The 24558-nt window shown below is 41.2% G+C and overlaps 1 protein-coding gene and 1 pseudogene across 2 annotated transcripts in view; one reads left to right on the top strand and one right to left on the bottom strand.

Moving 5' to 3' along the window:
• MYH10 (myosin heavy chain 10) overlaps window positions 1-24455 on the bottom strand; it is a 141450-nt gene extending 116995 nt beyond the window's left edge. Inside the window, exons 1-3 of one of the 2 annotated variants that reach the window (XM_054575679.1) lie at window positions 24270-24455; window positions 17026-17401; window positions 927-1083 (exon numbers count right to left, since the gene is read on the bottom strand). In XM_054575679.1, the coding sequence (XP_054431654.1) occupies window positions 927-1083; window positions 17026-17370 (502 nt within the window). In that variant the 5' untranslated portion in view covers window positions 17371-17401; window positions 24270-24455. The remainder of the gene's footprint in view (window positions 1-926; window positions 1084-17025; window positions 17402-24269) is intronic. The other variant, XM_054575680.1, reaches the window with a different exon arrangement.
• On the top strand, window positions 10661-11007 carry LOC129072271 (60S ribosomal protein L30-like; annotated as a pseudogene).
• Window positions 24456-24558: the final 103 nt, after the last annotated feature.

The raw sequence follows: 24558 nt of genomic DNA, 5'->3' as shown, positions 1-24558 counted from the left end.
TGCGGCCTATTGTAGAAAAGTCACCTGTAAATTGTGTGGGGCAGAGCCTAAGGTCATCACCAGGGCAACCTGCTTCACCACTTTGTGGCTCTGTGGCGGGGGGAGGGCTTGGAGAAGGCACAATGCTGCTGCCTGGCTCCTGGAGGTTTGCCCAGCACTTGCCCCATTTCCAGTCACTTCAACCACTTCACACATGTGACTGGTGCCATTCTAGCTGTTGCCCCAGTGGTGAATTGTAGAGTGGGTGGGTATGCGTACATTCTAACTTTAAGCCAAGTATCCTGATAATCCAGCAGTTTCTTCTACCACCCCAACCCCCACTGTTTTTTACAGCCAGAAGTTACGGCGATTTATCTTCTCAGTCTGGGATTGCTCGCTCCCAAGGTATCCCTCCCAATTTTCATCCACCACACGTGAACGTGGGATCGTCTGTTCGGCCTCTGCCGCCTCCGCCACCCCTCCCGGGTCATAGGGCGTCTCTGCCACCCTACCCTTCTTCATGAATGTGGCTTCTTTAAATCCTTGGTTCTCGGACTACATACAGCTCTATTTCTGGCGGTTCTAGGTGTTATTTGTTTTGAGATCTACTTGTAATTTTTTCTATGGTTGTACGAGGAGGCAAAGCATGTCTACCCATGCCTCCATCTTGACCAGAAGTCTAAAAACTAGATGCTTTTTAACTTAAAAATAACATGCAGTACTTATGAAAGCAACAACCCTAGTGGCTTCCTATAAAAGTGGCCATTTCACCCATTCTAATCTTAAGGATTCATTTTTTACAATGACATTTATTACTTTAATTTTTACTTTTTTAAAAAAAGATTTTTAAAATTTTAATCTTTTTTGAAAAGATTGTAGCATCTAGTAAAACACCTAACTACATTTAAGAAATTCTAAGTATTTAGTATTCTAACATTTCCAGTTACCTTGAAGCATGCATCTGTAAGCAGATTCAGATATAGCATAGATGTGTGGAGGCATCTCGTGACGCTTCTTCCCTCTGTACATTTCAATAATATTCTCAGAGTAAATTGGAAGGTTCTTGTAAGGATTTATGACTACACAGAAGAGTCCAGAATAAGTCTAGAATAAAAATAAAATACAGTGTTTAAAAAAATGCATATATTGGACACACAGAAATCACAGTTATTTGAACGGGGTACTCTATCCTTTGGATAATTAATCTATTCCCAAAATTAAATCAAGCCCATGATAAGCCAATTCCAAACCACAAGTAGTTCTGTCACAGAGAGATTATTAAGTGACTCTCTCCTGGATGCAATCCCTCATCTGTAAAATGGAAATAATAGTATATGATTTATGTCTTCACAGGCTACTATAAGGTTCAAACAATGTTACTTGTCTTTTCATGCTCATTCTTTCCCGACAGCACTAGGTATGAAAAGTTCATTAACATAGTTTCAGATTATACGTTGCAACTAATCTTTAAGAAAATACCATTTAAGTTGGGTATTCTATCAAAAAAGAATATCCACAATTATCTGAAAAGGCGATTACTAGATTTACAAAATAGAAAACTTTTTACGCTTCTGATTATTTTTGAAAATATAGCTTTTTCATAAAAATAACTTGTTATATAGTGAAGTAAACTTATTTAAATAAGTGTATTAATAAATATTTTAAAAATTTGCTCTAATTTCTAATCTAGTAAATATCAATAAATATAACCCACACAAACAAAAGCTCCTTGAGGGTCCTCAATAATTTTTAAGAGCCACTAGCCTAGAAGATACCATTCTTTCCTGATCCATGGCAGTACTCAGAAATGAGACTATGAACACTTTTGACTTTTGGGTTTAATTTCACATGGAATGATTTCTGAGAATACTCTACAAAATTGACCCTGGGAATTAGGGGAAAACAAGGTCAGTTAGGACCACTGCCCGGTGCTCCAGTCCTCTGAGGGGCTGAAGGGGTTTGGGAAGCACACTCAGGCGCATTATGAAGCGGACCTTTTATTTAAGGTGACTCGGGGTAAGCCAACTCTAAAGGCGAGGGGACACTAACCGAGGGTGAGTACTGATGGCATCCGGCTCCGCGGCCTGCTTCCCCAGAGAACACTGCGGGAGGTTCTGACCGGCAGCTGTGCTCGGAAGGGCCAAAACCCTTGGCAGTTGCCACCAGAAGGCACTCTAGAGACCACTTTATTTTGAATACTGCAGTTACTACCGCTGAAACAAGAGAATGAAAGCCTGCCAGAAAAGGTTGTTAAGTGTGATCGGAACTGTCTTTGTAGCAGCTCTCTCTTTCCTTAGCTCACAATGGCAGGCTCTACCGTGGACTGCCCTTCCTTACCTAGGTCAGAGGTATAGGGGAGGACAAAGGGCAAAGGGCCCCTGCCCTAAGGTCACTAATCCGGGCTGTCTGCCTTACATCTGAGATAGACATGCGTCCCTGTTTGCCGGAGCCAGAGCGTGTGCTGCACTTGCCCCTCCTTGCTGACCACTTAGGTCCGCAGACTGCCGGCTTTCTCACAGTACGGCACAGGGCTCAGCCAGCCCGGGCTACCTCCGGGGCTTCTCACACCGTCAGCCTGGCTCTTTCTGCCAAATCAAGTCTCTCACCTAATAGTCCAGCCTCCCTCTGCCACCCATACGACCAGAGCAGAGACAATAAAAACAAAGACTGTATTAAGGGTGAGACGGCTGAGGTGAGGCAATCTTGAGTAATTTGTTATTGGGTCTATTTATATACAGTAAAGTTTACAAATCGTAACTATACATCTTAATGAATTTTTATATACATACAACCTCATGAAGCTATAGATTTTGTACTTTACTTTTATGAGAGGCAAATAATTACAGACTGGCAAAAAGAAAAAAAAAAAGCTCCCAGAAACATACATTCTATATGTATGACATGGTAACAAATCATAACAACGATATTTTTAATCAGAAATAATTCCAACATGTGTCTACCACGTGTTGGGTACTTTTCTGAGGACTTAGGATTACAAAAATGAGTAAGTCTCACAAATATGAGTAAGTCATCAGAAAACAAGGTTAAATAATCATCAGTATCCTGTGCTTGCCAAAGACAGGCAGTAATAAATATTTAAGTGGAAATGTCAAATTTAAGTGCTTAAAGAGGTAACTTCTATCTAGAAAATTAGCTCAAAAGTTGGGCTCCTGCATAACTGATATGTATCACTATTTCTTTCCCCGAGGTACATAGTAGGATAGCAGCATGTTACAATATTCCTTTGAGACCCTGAAGTTCAAATCAAACTCCACTGAAGTATTTAAAAATATACACTCTAGACATGAAGACAATATGCATTTTAAAAAAGACACAATATATGGCACTAAAAAGAAAGTGGTGCAAAAAGAGAAAGATTTATAGAAATTATAAACAGAGAAACTATGGAAGCAGAACACATGAGCCCCAGGCACTGAAAGCCACGGCCGTCTTGTCAGAAACTCTAAGACTAGGTACAAAAATTCAGACCTAGATGGTCTTTGATGTTCTTTTTAAAGACTATTAGGTCAAAAGGAGGGATAAATGAAACCCTATTAAAATAGCAAGAGCATAAAACTTGGCGATAGGATATTTTCATGGCAGAGTGAGAAGTCCAGTCTAGCTGAAAATTGTTTGTACTGTGGAATGTGAGTGATACGAGCCTAAAAGGTCAAACTGAACAATTCAGAAGTTGTCCATTATAGGTGATGAGGTATTAGAGGTCCAGCAGGGGAGAGTGATGGAAAGAAAGGAGCACTTTGAAACAGTATAAATCTGGCAGCCATGTGGGAAACAGAGTGAAGGGCAAGAGGTGAGAAGCAGGAAACAGGAGACCGCTGGAGCAGGCCTGGCACCAGGACAGCCTCCGTGAGGGAAAAGGCAGTGCAAGAGCAGACGAGGGATGAGTCACGGAGAAAGCTGGACGGAGACTAAACAGCACTCAGTAACTCTGAACAGAGAAAACTATTTAAGATACGAGTTAAAGACTCCAGGGTTGGCAAGCTTTAGAGACTGGGAAAGTTACTGTTGGACAAGAAAAATAATTTAATTTGTGGGAAAAATAATGAATCTCCTTTTAACATTTTGAGACTGTAGCATGTTAACAGAAGATTCACTATAGTAGGCGGGGCCAGTAGAATGCCTAGTGAGCGGTTGAGGATACTGAATTGCTAAAGCCTATGCATCAAAAGGTCACTGGTTCAACTCCCAGTCAGGGCACAGCCCCAGCTGGGGGTGTGAGAGAGAAGCAACTAACTGGCCGATGTTCTTCTCCCTCTTTCTCCCTTCCTTCCCCTCTCCCTGAAAATAAAATAAAACCTTAAAAAAAAAATTCAGTGGCTGTGTTTAACAGCAAATTAGACACAGCTGAAGAAAGAATTAGTTACTTGACATTTTAATTAGAAGCAAGTATCTCTGGGAGAAAACAAAATGGAAATATAGAAGAATGTGAGAGATATATGGGACATGATGAAAAGGTCTGAAATACAAGATATTTGGGTTCAAAAAGAAAAAAAAGAGAGGATGAAACAGGAGCATGTGTGAAGAGATAATGGCTAAGAATTTTCCAGAACAAAAGGCATCAAGCCACAGATTCAAAAATGCTACAAACTCCAACCAGAATATATTAAAACGAAAACAAAAAAAAAACACCTTACCTAAGCATATCAGAGTACAACTGCTTGCTGAAAACCAAAGGCAAAGAGAAAATTTTAGAAACAACCACTGTGGACCAAAAAAAGATTACTTTTAAAGAAACAGCAATAAAACAATAAGCTGAATTCTCAACAGAAAAAAACCAGAAGGAGTAACACACTGCAATGGTATCTTTACAAGGCTGAAAGAAAATAATCGCCAGCTCAGAATTCTAAATTCTGGGCTGTGGGCGGCGGGGGGGCGGGTGTGGCCAAGAACTTCATAATGAAGGCAGTGCAGACATCGTCACACAAATAGGGACCCTTTCTAGAAGATGGAAGCTAAGAGACACAGGAAAAAAATTAAAAGCAATAGAAAGTAAATGGATAAGGCTAAATGGCTACTGACTGAGAAGGAATAAGTATCTTGTGAGTTTTAAAATACAGAGTTAAACAGCAGTGGCACGTAACTTCGGGAGGGAGGAATAAATGGAGTCCAAGGGCTCTGAGGTCCAAGCTAATACCAACGTCAGACAAAGTTACATTACTGAAGACAAAGATCCTCGCTCTGGCTGGTGTGGCTCAGTGGATTGAGGGCTGGCCTGCAAAACAAGGGGTTGCAGGTTCAATTCCCAGTCAGGGCACATGCCTGTGTTGCGGGCCACGTCCCCAGTAGGGGATGTGCAAGAGGCAACCATGTATCTCTTGCACATTGATGTTTCTCTCTTTCTTCTTCCCTTCTCCTCTCTTAAAAAAAGATCATGATGATTCACCAGAAAGATATAAAAATTCTACATTTGTACATGTGATAACTTCAGCAGTATATAGCAAAAAACTGACAGAACTAAAAAGAGAAACAAAGATTTTAACAGTAACATGGAACCAGAAGATAAAAAGCTGTCGGAACACGTAAGATTGAATGACATTGCACATATGAGAGACACGGCATCCAATAAAGGCCATATGCATGTTTTTCAAGTGCACGATGACCCCTTATCCAAACTGATCATATGATGGACCTCACAGCAAGTCTAATAAATTTCAAAGGACTAAAATCATTCAGGGTATGTTCTCTGACTGTAACAAAATAAACCTGAAAATCCCCTTGTGTTTGGAAATTAAGCAATTTACTTTTAAATAACCTGTGGAGGCAACAAAGACATCCTCATTATTTTGAAAGGAATGACAATAAAACCAAAACACATTAAAACTTGTAGAATACTGCTAAAGTTTACCACTTAGAATGAAATGAATAGCTTTTAAAGCACCTATCAGAAAATGATTAACTGAAAAAAAAAATCCGTGATCTAAGTATCCATCTCAAACATCAGATAATGAACCAATTACCCCATAGAAAAGAATGTTAAAAAAAAAAACAAAACAGCATGTGGCACAAACAATGCCCTTTTCTGATTGCAAAATCATAAGCATGTAATTCCGTAACAAAACAACATCACATTCAAGCACACCATACGGCATTTTAGGTGAAGTGTTCAAATTAAAACTATAAATTATTATACCCGTACATCCTACCAACCACATGCAAGCAGGCCCTACTTCTGCCAGACCCTGTGTGTGCGTGCATATGTGTACATATGTATATGCACGCGCACACATGTAATAAACAGAACCATTTAAAATGGCGTCGGAGCTGCATCCCAGAGGAACTACCATGCAGATTGTATGCCTCAAACCATCGCAATGTTAAACCGGCAGAACAGCCTTTGGACTGGACCTCCGCAGCGCTATATTTCAAACAACTGTTTGCCAAGATAACAAGAAATCAGATATTACGACTACTAGAGTGATGACTACCAGACTGAACATTAAAAAACATTTTTTAAAATTAGAGTCACTAGTTGGCTCATCTGCACCTATAGAAATGCCTCCTGCTTATTGATGGGATTGTTCCCCTTCCCTTTCTCATAAACGCCCCTTGCCTTTGTCTCCTAATGGGAATACTATTTGGGCATCTGCCTGTACCAGTGCTTTCCAAATAGCAATTTTTTTTAAATCTCAAAATAAATGCATGTTGTCTCTCACTTTGGCCTTTTATTTTTAGGTTAACAGTACAGTTACGGTGGCCACTTACGATAAGGATACACTGAGAAGTGTGGTGTTAGGTGGCCGCGTCCTCGTGCACACATCAGAGTGTGTGCACTCCCATAGACCTAGGTGGTACGACCCACTTCACACCTAGGCTACATGGTCTAGCCCACGGCCCTGTAGAGGAGGAAAAATAATTTTCTCTCTTACTGGGTTCCTGGCTGAGACATCCCTGTGATAAAAGATTAAAAGAAAAAGAAATAGAAGTTTGATAACATGTATACCTCCTGTATGCACAGGGGAGACCCAGGAAAACTGAGTAATTTGCCGAAATGACTGGAGCCACTACCTTAAATACCATGTTCAGCTGAAGACAAAGAAGATATTAGGCGTGGGGGTGTCATTTATGGAAGATTACTAGGGGAAAAAAGCACAGTAAATACAGCAAGGTTGTGATATAAGGCAGATATAAGTCTGAATTGATTCGAGTTTCTAAAGACAAAGTCACCCCCTTGTCCAGGTACAGGTGGGAGGCATCCTGACATATGGAGATTCCCTTATAAATTTGTTACCTTCTACAAGGGGTAACTGCTACGTGGTTTTCAGAGCTTCTTCCACATCTGCTGTTTCTTAAAAATTAATCAGCCTAAAATAATCCTTATGCCAAAGAGATATGTTTTGGGGTGACAAATTCTGTTCCCCTGTAAGTTCCTAGGCTATAAACCTGTATAGCATGTTAATGTACTGAATACTGTAGGCAACTATAACACAATGGTATTTGTGTGATGCCTTGTGCTACAATGCCTAGTGTCACCTCACTAGGTGACAAAATTTTCCACTTCCATTATAATCTTGAGACCTCTGTCATATATACACAGTTCATCATTAACCAAAATATCATGCAGCAGAAGACTGTAGAAGAAATAAAACAAATGTATTAAAGGTAGATAGGTAAGTAAAGAATAAGGTGATTAGATGAAAGAGGGAAGGAGGGAAGGCGGAAGGGAGGGAAGGAAGCCAGGACCAACAAAGTCAAAAGTCTGTTCTTTGAAAACACTAGTAACTGTCAATGTAAGAAATGGCCAAACCTGTAAGAATTTTTATGAGTTTATTTGAGTCAACTGATGACAATTGCCAGGAAGCAGAACCTCAACAGACTGAGGAAATGCTCCGGAAAATGGCCGTTTTGCATCTTATTTTATACATTACAATCAAAAGAGAAGACGTAAGTGGGTTCCATGAAAGCCATTGGTGATAGATTAGGAAGGTGGAAGAAGACAACGAGGGAAACCTCTGCAATTGGATAAAAAGAAAAATGATGGACACATCTTTCGTATAGATGGGTACAGGGTACTTAACAGTCAACAATTAACACAGTAACAATAACAATGAGGGGATCGGTGGTCTGTCCTCCCCAACCCCACCGCCGCCCGCCGCCCCCCCCACCCCCCACCCCAGCCTGCTCCCAGTGTGGAGCCTGTGCATTTGAGGGGTCTTGGGAAAAGAAATTTGACATTCCAAAGGTATGTTATCGTGGATGCAAAAAGTCAATTGACAGATTCGGTTAAGGAAAAGATTGACTTTTGTCAGTGAAGATTCTAGCCTAGGACTAGACTGCCCATCATGACTTAATTTTAGTTACAAAGTTTTTCATTTCAGACCATCCTATGTGGTGGTTACTTTCTGGTGTCTGAGTTTGTAAGGCCATGATACAGGCCTCCGTGAACTTGTCAGGTTCAGTATGTGGTCCCTTTTCGTCCACATAATATTGATAAACCTCTGATGAGACTCATTAAAAATACGTAAAACAAATTATTCATATCAGGAATGAAAGTGAACATCACTGCAAATCCTACAGAAAATAAGAGGGTATTATGAACAACTTCACACCAATAAATTTGAAAATTTAGATAAAATAGACAAATTCCTAGAAAAACAGTTATCAAAACTGACACATCTGTTGAAGAAAAACTTCCCCACAAAGAAAACTATATTATTTTTAAAAGAAATAATATCAATACTATCCAAACTCTTCCAGAGAACACATGAAGATAAACTATTAATTCACTTTATAGAGCGAGCACCATCTTGCTAGCAAAATACGGCAAGGACAGTGCAAGAAAGGAGAATTTTAAGTCAGCCTCACTCATGAAAATAGATGCAAAAACCCTAAATGAAATACAGAATCTAGTAATACATATATAACATATATATAAAAGGAATACTTGGTCTGTGCAAGCATAGTTTTAATACTAAAATTCACCACAATAACAAAATAACCATAAAAATCACAGTATCATCCATGTAGGATAAAAACTAATTTGAGCAGAATGAAACTTCCCTGAATCTGATAAAAGTATACTCAAAATAAAAGCGATAGCATCAATTTTTTGCTATAACAAAATTAAACAATTTTTTTAAGTTTAGTTTTCAATTACAGTTGACATACACTGTGTTAGTTTCAGATGTACAACATAGGGATTAGACATTTATATAACTTACAGAGTGATCATCCTGGTAAGTCTAATACCCATCTCACACCATATACAGTTATTATTGACTATATTCCCTATGCTGTATTTTACATCCTCGTGACTATTTCTATAACTAGCAATTTGTACTTCTTAATCCCTTCTTTTTCACCCAATCCCTTGATCTCCCCTCCCTTCTGGTGACCATAGTTAGTTTGTTTTTAGATTACACATATAAGCGAAATCATACAGTATTTGTCTTTCTCTGTTTGTCTTATTTCACGTAGCATAATATCCTCTAAGTCTGTCCATGTTGTCCCAAGTGGCATGACTTCATTCTTTTTTATGGCTCAGTAATATTCCATTGCAAACATTCATTTTTAAATTTATCTAACAAAGTTTTGTTTTGCATTTTTAAAAACATGTTTTATAATATGTCAATTAAAATGGTAGAAATTAAGTAGTTTATATTGCTTTTTATTTTTTGTCAGTGACCTTATATAAAAGTTACCCCTATACAAGAGAACTCATCTAGAATTCTTTTCTTACTAAGAAAATATCTTTCATGATCATTAAGCCTCATGAATGTTTCATGGACTACAGAAAAGAAAGATAAATAAGTTTTACTGTTGGGATGTTTTACCATATTGGATATTTGTTCTCATAAATGCCTCTAATGCTTGAAACTTACAAAAAAAAAAAAAGGTGTTTTTGAGAACTGAAGAACAGAGTAAGAATTCTCCAAGTGGTATTTTTTAACACTGAATTTATTGGAGTGATGTTGGATAACAAAATTACGTGGTTTCAGGCATACAATTCTATAGCGCATCGTCTGTACACTGCATTGTGTGCTCACCCCAAGTCAGGTCTCCTTTCTTCAGCAAACATCATTTTTAATGGTGAAATGTTGGAAGCTTTCCTGAGATCAGAAATGGTATAAAGATGGCTCTGATCAGTACTTCTATTCAGCACCCATTTGCTGAAGGTCCCGGACAGTGCAATAAAGCAAGCTGAAGTGTGAGTGGTGAAGAGGGACTTTGTAGCAAGCCTGACAAATAAAGGCAGGGACCACGTAACCACACAGAATGGTCTAATCACAGACTTCCTAACCTTGCAGGTCATGGAGCCAAGATTCCTTAATAAAAGGTCAATCTTTGCCTTAAGAGAGACGCATCCGTTTTTTTTGTGCATCTCAGAGAACATACCCTTGGAATGTCAGTCACTATCTTTTCCAGTCCTCGCAGAGGCATAACCACCTTCCTTCCCAGGACAACCCCAAACTCCTTACTTTCTTGTTGTCCCGTACCATACCATTTACTGGAAAAGTTCAATGTTAACTATCCTGTACCACTGATGTGAAACAAGTATGTATCTCTCCATTTTGCTTTTTATCCATTCCTGGAGACACCTCCTACCGGTTTTCTCCCACCTCCATATCACTAATGGATTGCACGTAACCTTTGATTCTAAATGTATAAAAGGGAACTGCAGGCTGCTCTTGGCTGGGGGCCATCCCGCTCCTAAGGCAGGAAGATGGTGGCTGCAAAGATGATAAAGTCGCTGGAGTCAATCAGCTCTAGGCTCCAACTTGTCATGAAAAGTGGAAGGTACCTGGTGGGGCACAAGCAGACTATGAAGATGACCAGACAAGGCAGAGAGAAACGGGCCATCCTCACCAGCAATGTCCATCCAGCCTTGAGGAAATCTGAAACAGACCACTATGCCATGTTGGCCAAGACTGGTGCCCATCACTATAGTGGCAATAATATTGAATTGGGCACAGCGTGTGGAAAATACTACCAAGTATGTGCACTAGCTATCATCGACCAGGTGACCCTGGTATCATTACAAGCATGCCAGGAGAGACTGGTGAAAAGTAAACCATACCAAATTTTTCTTTAATAAAACTGACCATAGCTTGGTTTAAGAACTGCAAAATTGCCATTCTCCAGAGCATGTTCTCAATCCTTTGAGATTTTTCTTTGAGCCAGTCCTCAATTTTTTGGCTCAAACTCTTACAAAATTTATCTATAGATTTGGACTTACTTTTGTCTACAAAACAAATACACAGCAACTGTATTTGTACATAATGATAACAATTAAAAAGGAATATTTAGAACACAATTTCTAAATAGCATTGTCTATTGACCCAAAGGCAAGCATGCAGACCCGTGAAAGACTAGGGAGACAACAAATTGATGAATCCCTGGTTTTTAACAAAGGTGGCACTTCAGAGCAGTGGAGATAGGACTGTTTCACCAAACAACATTGGGTCAACTGGAGACCCATTTGGAAAAAAAAACATTAATCTTTCACTGTACACAAAATTCAATTGCAAATGGACTGAGGATGAATGACCTAAAATATATACATCATCAAATTCCCCTCTTCTCTGGTTTCAAACTGAGTTTGGCCAATGGGAGACATTAGCAGGAGACTTAGGGTGGGAAGAGATAAAGTCAGGATATTTATGCCCCGGCATCTTCCCTGCCAGTTGTCACCAGTTGCGGGCATCCCTCCTTACAGGACCCAATTCCTACCAGCAAGCCCTTGCCACACAGCTGTCCTCTTCCGGTCGAAGTAACAGCTCTTTCCTATTGCTCCTTTAAAGATCAAGTTGTACCAAGGGCTCTCAACCGCCACTAGAGCTGGATACTGTACAACTAGCATTTGTTTTCTAAACTCTACCCTCATGTTTGTAAATCGTCCCCTTATTAAACTCTCAGAATATCTAGTTTGAGGACCTTCTGTTTCTGGCTAGACTCTGACTAAATCAGGCATTATCTAAAAAAAGCTCAAAATGTGAGTTAAAAATATGCTTTAATAATATGCATAATATGCATAATAATATGCATAAAATATGCATATTAACTTATCCAGGAATCCCACTCCTAGTTCTATATCTTACAGAAAGGCTTTAGGTACATGTCCAATACTGTTCATTGAAACAATTAATGTTCACAATGTTCTAGTTTCCAAACTGGAAAAAACAAATGTCCAAAAAATTTGGATTTTTTAAAAATAGGTCAAAAAATCAAAACACCTTATAATGGAATATTATATTCAAACAAAAATGAAAAACTCAAACATTTTTTATTTCAGGGTCTTTTTTGACACTCTTAGAAAAAGACTCTAAAGACATTTCGTTTTATATAATTGATTTTTAAAAATGCATATGTATTTATTTTAAATAACAATGGATATAGGTTAATATATATAACATTCTTATTTAAAAAGCTATGTTTTCTAAAACAAAAATAAGAGAGTGGCACTGGTTTATATTTTTGCAAATCTTTTATTATCTGGCTTAACAGAAAACGGCACAATTTTCATACCTGTTTCTACATTCAATCTGTTGTGATATCTTGTTTTGGTTGAAGCATACAAAGAAAATCAGCCTTACACAGGTATATAGTTTAAAAGGAAAATGTAGTTTAACAGTCTTTTCAACTAATAGTGGATATTCTTCTTTGATACTACATCAAAACTCAACAAGAGGTAATTTCTTAAAGATCGGGGGCAATGTAGCTTCTGACAACCTGTCAATAAACTTTCCATGCTGTGCACATTGAAATCCATTGTATTATCTTGCATGTTGAACAAAATCTTTTACCCATCTATGATTTTGGAACATCTACACACATTGTTTGAAAAACACTGGTTCACTGAAGTATGAAAACCTTCCAAATGATGACGTTGCACTCATAAGCACATTCATCTATCTCATCAGAAAGATTTTTAAGTATTGATATCAAGGTCACAGTGGTAGATACAAGTTTCTCCAAATCTAAACTTTCATGTGAAAACTCAAATTTTATCACTGGCAACAAATACAATTGGTTGTTTTCTTTGAAGTGACAGGCTCATTTTCTTTATATTCAAGAGAATGTCTGCCATAGATTGCAGTGGAAGGAACCATAGTTTACCTACTAGTCATTCTATAAAATAAAAATGGCATTCTCTTTAAAAAGTAGGAAATTTATTTTGCAACTTAAATAATCACGTGCTTTTCCTCAGGGCACCCTTCCTAGTTCAACATGCAGCAGAAGTGCTTTAATGCATACTTACCATTTCAACACATGGAATATTAAAAAGAGGTACTCAAGGGTTGAGAATGAATAAAATCAATCATTTCTCTGCTTTATCAAAGCCTTTATTTATTTATTTATTTATTTAGACAGTACTTCAAACTAAATTTATGAAAGCTGGGGACAGTGAAACACGGGAAAGCTCAGGATAGAAGGAGCAGCCGGAGAAGAGTCCAGGCGGGACTGCCCTGGCTCTCTGGAAATGTTTCAGGAAGAAGTGCACCTAAGCGGGGCTGCTCGGGCTCAGTGGAGAGTCAGAGAAAAGGGGCCTTGGAGACAGGCTCAGGGGGTGAGCCCAGGACGAGCTGCCACTGCCCACTGCTCCCCTGGCTGCAAGTCCCGTGGGAACCCTGAAGAGTTTAGGAGGTGCGCGCCTGCTGTGCGGGAAGATAGGCGTGGGCGTGCTCCGGGGAGGAATGCTATCAAGACATTCTTGAGAGAAACGGAATTAAAATGACCACTAGGTACAGACTGGGGCTAACTACCTTTATTCATAATGTGCCAATGGTGTTCCTCACCACGGCCTTGTCACTGTTGACATCATTACCAATGTCAAGAGTGAAAAGGGCAAATAACATATTTGCATAATCATGAAAACAGCTTTGATCTTGCAGATCCCCTGAAGGAGTCTTGGGAAAAAACCTAGGTGTCCACAGACCACACTTTGAGAATGACTAAATTATAACACAGAGCAATATGAATGAACCTTTAAAACGTATTGCTGAGCAAAAAAACAAATAATCAAAAACAGACACAAAAGGCTATATAAGATTCATTCACATGAAAATTCATAAATAGGCAAAACTCAACTATATTATTTAGGAATGCATACTGATTTTAAGATACTTCTCAGTAATTGATAAACCAAGTAGACAAAAATTAGTAAGGCTATAGAAAATTTAAACAATTAAAAAACTTAGTCTAAGGACTGTATACAGAATCCCACACCCCACAATAACAGAATATGCCTCCTTTACAAACAGTTGTAAAACTGATAATATATTATTGTCAGTTGCAATGAATTATGACTGCAATGCAATTAATTTAAAAACAAAAAGATAACTTAAAAACCAACATTTGGAAATTTTAAAAGTATACTTTTAAATGGTTCATAGGTTAAAAAAGAAATCATAATAGAAATTAGAAAATATTTGGAACTAAATAATACAAATACTGCAGATCAAAACATGAGGTGAGCTAAAAGAGTACCAGAGAAAATATTCACAGCTTTTAAATGCTTTTATTAGGAAAAAAATGAACATTGGATTAGATGATGAGAAGTTGTATGCTGGGGAGAATAAAAGGAAATATAAGGAAACTAAATCTGTGAATAACCAACTTAACTAAATAACATATATTGTATTTATTTATAGAAATACGTAAATCAAAAAAGGTCCTACCCAAGTTATTAGAGAGTCAATATCCTGGCACCTCAATTGATCAGTTTCAACGGACTGCTTAGTTCCGAAGCCCTGAACATATTTATCACAATGCTAGCAATTGTGGCTATCCACAGCCCCATTCTCTTAACAAAGGATTTCTTTAGAGTCAAGAGCTAGACTAGAAATCCTTTCTCCATTCCACTAATTGCAGACATTATCCTTGCAAACCTTCTCTTCTGCTGTGACCTTAATACTTTGAGAAAAACTTAGATTTTCCTTCTTTAAAGACCAAGGGGTCCATGCTTTTGAAAGGAAACTCAGAAATTCACTAAGGTTGTAACCTGAGTTAAGTTGCAAAAACTCAAACTCAGTAAAAGATACTTGCGAAGAAAGCTGCAGAAGTACCTGAAGCATGACTCCAAATAAAACATCTTTTCTTTCACCTCTTCTCTTTTACCCACCAACTTCTTCCCCTTTCTATGCCTCCTTTATCCTGGTTGCAGGAACCTACAGAGCGGCAGGCGGGGAATCAAAGTGCAGGCTGGCAGGAGGGAGCCCGGCCGCTCTCCACAGTCCAGGTGTCCACGGCTTTTTGCTCTTGTCGTCATCACACTCCCGAGCCTTGCACCAGGTGTCATCCAAAACTGATCCACAGCCCAAGTCGCCGCTGTCAACATTACGATCTGACCACACTCTTAATTTTCCAGTGTTCTCACTCTTTCCTACTGCCTTTGCTCCAGACCCCTTCGCCTTGTTTGACAAGGGACAGAAGAGAGAGGAATTGTGCTAGCAGTGGAGACATAGCGGTGAACAGGTTCCTGCGCCTTCACTGACCTGGGGCAAGCCTACAAATGTGTCAGAACCACAGCCAGACAGACAAAAATGTGGTCCCCACAGACATTATGCCATTGGTCTCAGCTGGATTCTCAATGCTACTTTCCAATTGTTTTCTTATCTTTGGCTTCTCTTCTTTTCCAAACCTTTCCCATTTCCCTCAAGCCACCTTCCCAATCCTGGTGCCTCTTGCTCTCATACTTTACATCCTACCTCATGGCGGGAAAAAGAGAGAGAGACGGACAGACAGACACCCCATTAGGCTTGATTGAAACTTCTCTGGCTAAGGTCACGTCTCAGATTTTCCCACGGCTAGGTCCCTCCTATCGCTCATATTCTAGCTCAAATGCTACCTTCTCAAAGAGCGTTTCACCGACCTGCTGTGGCAAGTCGGTCTCCTATTCACTCTATCCCATTTCATTTCTTTATAGGACATATCAGGAAGGTAGGGACCTGTCCTGTCCACAACACTCTCCCCAGTAGAAGGTGCACATTAATATTCACAAATAAACTAATTCCTGTGGTTAAGTTAGTTCTGATCTGTTGAAACTTTGAATTATGCATGAGCATAATTGTATCACACCCCTTACATAAAATTATTTTCCAAACTCAGACCATAACAACGTCAACTTTTCTCTCTACTTCTCTTCATTCTAAATTTAAGTTCTAGCTATACCACCTTCTTTACATGTTTGCCAACTACATCTACCATCCCTTTAAACCTGTTTTATCATTCTAGATCTTTTTTCAGTACCCGGCTTGCATTTTTCCTCTCTACCATTATTCTCAATAATTTTTTTTATTTTTATAGATTTTTATTTATTTATTTTTAGAGATAGGGGAAGGGAGGGAGAAGAAAGGGAGAGAAACATCAATGTGTGGTTGCCTCTTGCACGCCCACAACCTGGGACCTGGCCCACAATCCAGGAATGTGCCCTGACTGGGAATTGAACCAGCGACCCTTTGGCTTGCAGGCTGGTACTCAATCCACTGAGCCACACCAGCCAGAGCTATTCTTAATAACTTTTATATGGTCGGTGACATTGTCAGTGACTGCAACGTACGTATGTGTCAACCACTAACCACAGGACAACCCCAGCCTCAATCTCACCCTGAACCGTTTCCTCTTAAAAACCTCAGTCTCATCTCTCCCATTTCCTGCACCCAGTGAACTTGTTCTTCCTCTTCACTGAACTTCTAAGCTTACAGCCCTTCCACTGTACACTCCTCGATATACACTGGATTTCCTACCAATTTGCTGTCTTCATCCTACTATTAATGCAACTGTCAGTCCCATATTAAACTCCCTGGTCTTTCCGCCATGTGCTTTCCCCTGTCTTATTATACGCTGGAGCAACACCACAGAATCTTCACATACGATTCGGTATATTTATTTTCAGACCAGGTTATTTAAAATTACATGTTAAAATTTAAAGCAAAGCAAGTTTTGGGGTGAGCAATAGACTATCTTTGATAGAAATAATGTTAAACAGAGAGTGTGGCGGTCCACATTCTCATTTGATTATGACTGTATGTACAGTTTACATGAATTCCCAGTCACCACATTTCACGGGATTATTTAGAGAATACTTACATAGATAAGTCCTGAATAGTAACGATCCTTCAGATTATGTAAAACAGAAGCTTCATTCAAGCATGTCAATTCTGCCATATCCTCCACCTTGGAAAACTTAGGTGGGTTCATCTTCTGAATATCATCTTTGTTGACCATCGCTTTCTTTCCATTCTCTGCCAATTCCACCATAACTTCGTCTCCCCGTTCCTCTTTGATACTAGCTGCCTCAAAGCCATGGCGTTCCGATGGGATCCACACAAGCTTTTTCGCAGTCCAATCAGCCTGTGTGGCAGGGTTGTAGATGACAGCCCTGTCCACAAAGAGATACCTCTCTGGATCTTCGAGTCCACTCCTCTGTGCCATTGTAAACAGAAGGATCCAAGAGCAATCGCCTCTATGAAAAGAGGAGGAGGATAAAGTTAGATACGTACTATAAAATGATTCGCAAGTTCTACTCTTCTAAGAAACTGAAAACAAAACCTTTGGTAAACCGAAAGCATACACTTTGAATTAGGAAGCTGGGGTATTCCTCTTTACAGCCGTACTAACCAAGTTTCCAAGGTAAATTTCAGGGGTGACCACAAATGATGGCAGTGGTTGTCCGAAGACCACTCAAGACATGCCCTCAGTTACTGAGGGTTGAAAAACAAGCAGAAGGAAAAAGCAAAGGTCCAGTTTGACCTTTTTATCTCTTCATCTCCTTTTACCCTTACCACAAACCAAACAGAAAGTTAAGAAGGGAAAGGAGAATGAAGAAAAAGAAAACGATTCGTAATGAAGGGCCTATGGAGTGGTACCAGAATTCGTTTGATCGCCAGGATATAGCTACAAAGCACATGAGGAAAGCCAGAGGGGTGAAGCACAGGGTCTAAAACGGGCCTCCCATAATATCCTCAGAAAACAGACTCAAAAGTTCGTCCTTACAAGTACCCCGAGCAGTCCCCCTCGAGCTTACCTATGGCCAACGTGGTCTTAGTGTGATCAAATAAGGCCACAGAAGACAAGCGTAACTTGGCTTCACATGACAGTTTTTCAAGTATGTGACGGTAGCTATTCAGGTCCCCGCTCCCATTGCCACAGCTGCTCCTACTCCCGTCTCCTCTCTGGCATTCCATCATTCATCAAGACTCATTCCTCTACCCTGAGCTCTTGCCTCTAAACAGACTCCATGTGCTTACGCCCCTTTTGAGTGTGGGACCCAGAAGCAAACATAATATTCCAGATATAGTCTCACCAGTACAGAAGAAGGAACTGTTAACAACCATAGGGCCCCACTAGAGAAAGCTGTCTCTGAGACTTTTACAATTAATGTATCCCAAGACCTAACTGGTATATTTAGCATTCATTCGCTCTTGGCTCACAATGAGCTGTCAGCCAAAGCTCCATACGTGCTGCTCCAAGTTACCTCCCTGCCTCCTTTACTGGTGCAATTGGCTTTCTGGATCAACTGACAAGATTTTACATCCCTCACTCACCTTTCCCATTGTGACTCATCATTTCTACTTGACAACATCTTTTGGGAATCCAATACCATCATTAAACACCTTTGTTATTACTCCAAATTCATGCTATTACAAACTTCATAAGCACAGATTCCATCCATGACTTCATCCAAATCAATGCACAAAGTCAACTGAGTACCTACTCTTGCTCTATCAAATCCTGCCAACTTCTCCTGCCCCGCAAAAGGATGGGGATTCTTTGTAGGCAAGATAGAAGGCTGCAAGGTTAACCACAAAGTAGTCCCAAAGTTGTTAAGAGGTTCTTAACCTTGAGTCCATAGAAAAATTTTAAGCTGAAATGGTAATAAAATGTTGTACACTTACTGTATACGTGTGTGTGCGCTTTCCTAAAAGGAGAACACTTGTTATTTTCTTCAGATTCTTAAATGGACCTATTTGTGCCCTAAAAGATTAATCACTGATAGTGGGTGCAGATACTACCCCTTTCCCTCTAGTAAGAATTTGCTAGAATCAAATAACTAAGAGTCTTCAGAAGGTATTTGTTACAATGTAATGCACTATGAACAGCTAATGGGGCAGAGCAGTGGATTTTCAGCCCGTGTGCAGGGGTGCTGCGAAGATTGTTAAACCATGCCGCATCTGACTATTTAGTCAGGGGCACTGACCTCTTGCCCCTTAGACAACAGCCCACACAACAACAGCCATTTGGTGAGAATATATTAAAATTATACCTATTTTTTTGGTTAGACTGGCAAAAACTGTATTTTTTGGTGTGCCACAGAATTTAGTAATTAGTTTACGTGTGCCATGAGATGAAAAAGGTTGAAAACATCTACTCTAGAGCTTGGTTCTCAAGCTCTGGCATGTATAGCAATCAACAGTACCTACAAAGCTCATTAAATACAGATTGCCAGGCCCCATCCCCTGAGTTTCTGATTTGGTTAAATCTGGGGTGGAGCACAGCAATTTACATTTCTAACAAATTCCCAAAATGATGCTGATGCTGCCCCTCCGGGGACCACAGTTTGAGAATCATTGCTCCATAGTTCTCTAGCTGCCGCAGTGAGCCACTGTTGCTAACAGGTATTTGAGGTAGGGAAAAAAAGATTGAAAACCAATGTTCTAGGCTAAGTCATACCAAGACTTAAAGACTATGCTAATGTTTCAAGGATGATGGACTTGGATAAAACAAAAATCACAAAACGTGCCCTGGCCGGCGTGGCTCAGTGGACTGTCAACCTGCGAACTGAAAGCTGCGAGTTTGATTCCCTGTCAGGGCACATGCCTGGGGCTGCCAGCTGGGTCCCCATTTCGGGGTGAACAAGAGGCAACCAAACGGTGTTTCTCTCACACATCAATGTTTCTCTCCTTTTCTTTCTCCCTCCTTTCTCTCTCAGAAAATAAATAAATCTTTTTTTAAAATCACAAAACAAAATTAAGAAAAAACATGCAACATGAAGACTTCTACAAAACTGCTAACATGTTTTTTAACTAAACTTGCATTTGCCTTTTTTAAGAAGTATTTTATTTTTAGAGAGAAGGAAGGGAGGGAGAGAAACATCAATGTGCATGAGATATGTCGATAGGTTGCCTCACACACCCCTCAAACTGGTGACCTGGGCCATAACACAGGCATGTGTCCTGACTGGAAACTGAACCAGCCAACCAACCTTTCGGTTTGCAGGCTGGCACTCAATCCACTGAGCCATACCAGTCAGGGCTGCATTTGCCTCCTCAAAGAAAATATGTATGGACACATGTACAGGCTGTCTAAAGAAGAGCTTCAAAAGCCCATTGCCTCTAGGAACTACTCCGTAAGATTATTAACAAGTTTTCTGTCTTTCCAATTATACACTAAACACTGCTAAGAAGGAGGCATAGCTTTGAAGTAGGACTTATCCTAGATGAATTTGGAAACAATCAGACACACACCCTGCCTAAAGGACAGTATATCAAAAGTGTAAATATCCAACTATAATAAAACACGGTAACGAGTTAGTCTTATCCTTGTCAGGTATTAGCTGTATATCCCATTTGACACTTAGGAAACAATCCTGCTGCTGGTAGGCCCACACACATTTCTTTAATATGATTTATGCTGGGTATGCGTAAGTTTAGCAGGTGACTATACATTAGAATAACATCATTTCTAGAGCAGGCCTTTTTTTAAAAAAGGTAAATTATGTATTTAAAAATTGATTAAATTAGTACCATTCTGGTGGGGAAATGCTTATAATTTAAGAAAAATCCAATAGATCACAAAAGTGTAATTACAAAATGTTCCTGTTTTCATGGGTGAAAATTACACACACGTTTTTATTTTTTTTTAAAGGGGGAACAAACTATTAATGGGTCTTCACTGGGTAGTGGGATTGACTGCATATTTTTACTCTTCCAGAGTTTCCGACAACTAAATAAACACTGAGGGCGTTTCCTTGTCCCTCGCTATACGGTGAGCACTCCGTCTAATCCCTGGTCCAAGGAGGGGACCTATACCTACTGAGCGAATATCGCATGAGCGGTCCTTACCCTCTCACAGTAAACTTCTCCTCCACGACCAAAAACCTGTCATTCTTTCAAATCCTGACCCAAATGACACTCTTCCAAAAATTCTTTTCAGGTCAATTTGGCAATTTAATACTTATTCTTCTAACATTTTGCACTGCTCTTCTGGCATTTTTCTTGCCTTCCCTTGCATTGTCCCAGAGGGCTTAGCAGGGAGTAGGTACTCAAATTGTTGTTTGATTTAAAGTGTTCATGAGGCCAATGAAGACTTTTTTTGTTCATTTTCACTCTTCACTTGTGATTGCCAAATATGTTGTATTTTTTTCATTCCATTGTACATTTTGGGACCCAATCTTGATAATACTGGTATTTAACAATGAAACACTTCCAAATGCTTTGCCTTAAAAAAGTAACACCAAAAACTTTAAAAGAGCAAACACTGTTGTTATATATCACTAATTATGGCCAGACACTAATTATTCTAAGCAGTTTACACATATTACCTCAATCATCACAATAGCTCTATGAGGTAGGTACAATATATATCTTCATTTTACAGATGAGGAACCCGAGGTGCAAAGAAAGCCAGAAACCAGCCCAAGGTCACAGAGCTAACAAGTAGCAGAGCTGGAATGAAACCCAGAGTTCAGCTTCTAAGTTCATCCTGTAACAATGGAAGGTGAGAAGGAAGAAATTTTGAAGGGCATGATGCACACTACATACTGCCTCTCTACTAAATAAAAACCCTATGGATTATGGCTTCAAGAGTACAGGCTCAGCCAAAGAACACACTTGAACAATCTGGAAAATGCTTTATATTTTATAGAAAAAAAAAAGCCCTTAAACATAGGGGGAAACAACAGGAGACATAAAGATAATCCAAAGGTTCCTGATATAATTTGAAATAACTGCCTAATTAGAGTTAAGTCCTTTATCTGTGTAGCCAAAACCCCATGCCCTTCCACGGTGTTAGGTGCACACACACTCCTTCCTGACTCCTTCCCACTAGACCATTTTTGACTTTCAATGAAATGCCACACAGAAAATTTTTCAACTGCCTCCCAGCACCTACTATCGGCATGGATCCTGGAAAATAATTCAGTTTTATGAATACCTTGTACAAACAGTAAAACAAAAATGATGGATAAATATTCCATGATAGAGCATCCCTATGAGACAGATAAACTAAAACAGAATCGTTCCAATGTGTGTAACACTATTGTTGAGGTCGCTCCACTACAGAGATGTGGTGCAAGTCTGTTAATTTATCAATATTCTGCTTAATCAAATGAGCACAAATACAAACCAAATGCAAAAGGACACTATGGCTTTTCATGGCCTGCACCATCTCTCAGTTAATATTTGTGTCACATATTCCTGAAATGTGAACCCAACACCAGGAATTTTAATTCATATATGATGAGAAAGTACGTTAACCGCAGCAGCATATAGTCTTTCACTGTACAACATGCCCTTCAAAATTTCCTCCATCTCACCTTCCATCCAGTCTGTCTTCATTGTAATCATTTCCCCAAGGAGCCCAAATAAAAAGCCAGGCTCTCGGGTCACATCCCTTTGCTGCAAAATCTCCTGCTACATCGCACAATTACACCATATGCTTTCTCCAGATAAGCACGGGGAAGAACTGAATTTAAGATGCAGAAGTAAGGAGATGCATAAAATGGCCACTTTTCCAGAATCTGAGACAGACAGGGCATACGTAAACACCAAAAACACGGGACTAAAAGAATAATTATTAAGGACAGACTGATTAAGGAAATAAAGCAATAAATAGATTAAAGTTTTCCAGAGTGAGATACTATCAAGAATAATTAAGCCTAACTCAAGAACCTTCAGTTTCAATGTTAAAAAACCAAATCTCGGCAAAGCCAAAGTATTATATTTAGTATTATATTATTCAGCGAAAACAGCAGTCTTTGTTTCATTTGCAGTCTGGATCTACCCCGCCTGCTTTCCCCTACCCCACCCCACCCCACCCCACCCCCTTCCACCAACCGCAGTGATCTTGAAGGGAGCTGCAGAGGCCCTAAGAAACAGATAACGGTCATAGGCAGAGGCCACGTTACCCAAACCTCCCTAGCTGAGCTCAAACCCACCGAGGCGCCAACCTCCTTCCTAAGGCCCTAGTTCCCAAGCAGGCCAGGCTGGGGGCCTCCCCGGTCCCTGGGCCGCATCCGCCCACCGCAGGCCCACAAAGCCCGGTACACGGCAGGACTCCGCCGCTTCAACTTCCCTCCGACCCCATTCCAGTTTGATTTTATGGGATCCGGGTGTGACCCCAGATGCAGAAGGCCAGGAAGACTACGCGGCGAGCCATTCCCAGATCACTTACACAATAAAGGGATCCCGAAGCGAGGGCTGACCCTCCCCCCGGCCGCCCTGCTGCAGCGCGCCCCCGCCACATTTCCCGCCTCGCCCCCCAAACCGCCGGGGCCTCGCCCGGCGTTCCAGCCCGGCCCCCGCGGGCTACAGAGCGCATTATAAGACGCCCCCTCTCGCCCTCCTTCCAGGGAACCAGCGGAGCCCGACCTTCCCCACGCTGGCGGCCGGCTCCTCAGACCCTCACCAGCCGCGCGCTTTCCCGGCGGTGCTGAGCCCCTGACCTCCGGTTCCTCCAGCGCACAGGTCCGGGGTGTTCCGCCTGCCCTCGGCGAACCCTCTACCGTACCCGGAGTGCCCGACCCGGCCTAACCCCCAAGAACCCACCAGGAGCCCTTCATGTCCAGCGTCTCCCCACCCCCAACCAGGATCACGCTTTACAGCCCGCCCAGGACTCCCTCCCCTCCTGGGAGGCAGACGTAGACTCGCGGGACACCCTGGAACCCCCACCGGGGCAACAGGCCCCACAACCCCGGGGTACTCGGACCCCACACAACGAATACCAGCTCCCCACATCCTCGCCCCCAGATCTCCATCCCCAGCCCCCCAGGGGTCGTCCTACAGCACACCCAGGCCCTGATCCCGGCAGGGGTCTCTCTCTCAAGTACCTCATTCCCGGCCCTCCCAGGGGGTCTCTCCACCCATTGGAGTTCCGTTACCCTACTCCCCAGGTCCCTTCGTGGATGAATCTACGACCCCCGCAATACAAATCCTCTGCCTAGAGCACCTCTAGCTTCCCCCCGGCTCCCGGTTCGGCTCTGTTCCTGCCGTACACCACCAACGGGCCGTCCAACCTGGGATTCTTCCCTCCCCGACAAACCGTTCCTCGTCCCTCGTCCTTCGTCCCTCAGCCCTCAGCTACCGCTCTTGGACCGGGACAGCCGCACCTCTCACCTTCAGCCGAAGATGGTGGCGCCGGCGCACGTTCCGAGTCGCGACCACAGATACGGCGCCTCAGTCCCAAACCCACCGCTGCCTCCGCCGGGCTCCTTTAGCACTGCTGCTCGGGACTGCCCCACCCACCCCCAGCCTCATTGGGCCAGCTCCACGCCCGTCATCGCCGCCCCCAGACCCACTGGTCCGTTTGCGCGCCCATCTCCAAGGGAAGACGTTAGCAACCCGAACGAAGCTACCTTCCCGATGTCCGCGCCCTCCACCCACCTGAAATTATGCTCATTGGCTC

Source organism: Pteronotus mesoamericanus, unplaced genomic scaffold (genome assembly GCF_021234165.1).
Source record: "Pteronotus mesoamericanus isolate MK-2021 breed Mesoamerican mustached bat unplaced genomic scaffold, CSHL_Meso_final contig_317, whole genome shotgun sequence".
In the NCBI taxonomy this organism is placed as follows: domain Eukaryota; kingdom Metazoa; phylum Chordata; class Mammalia; order Chiroptera; family Mormoopidae; genus Pteronotus; species Pteronotus mesoamericanus.
Note: the sequence above shows the minus strand (reverse complement) of the source record. Positions and strands in the feature narration are given on the sequence as shown.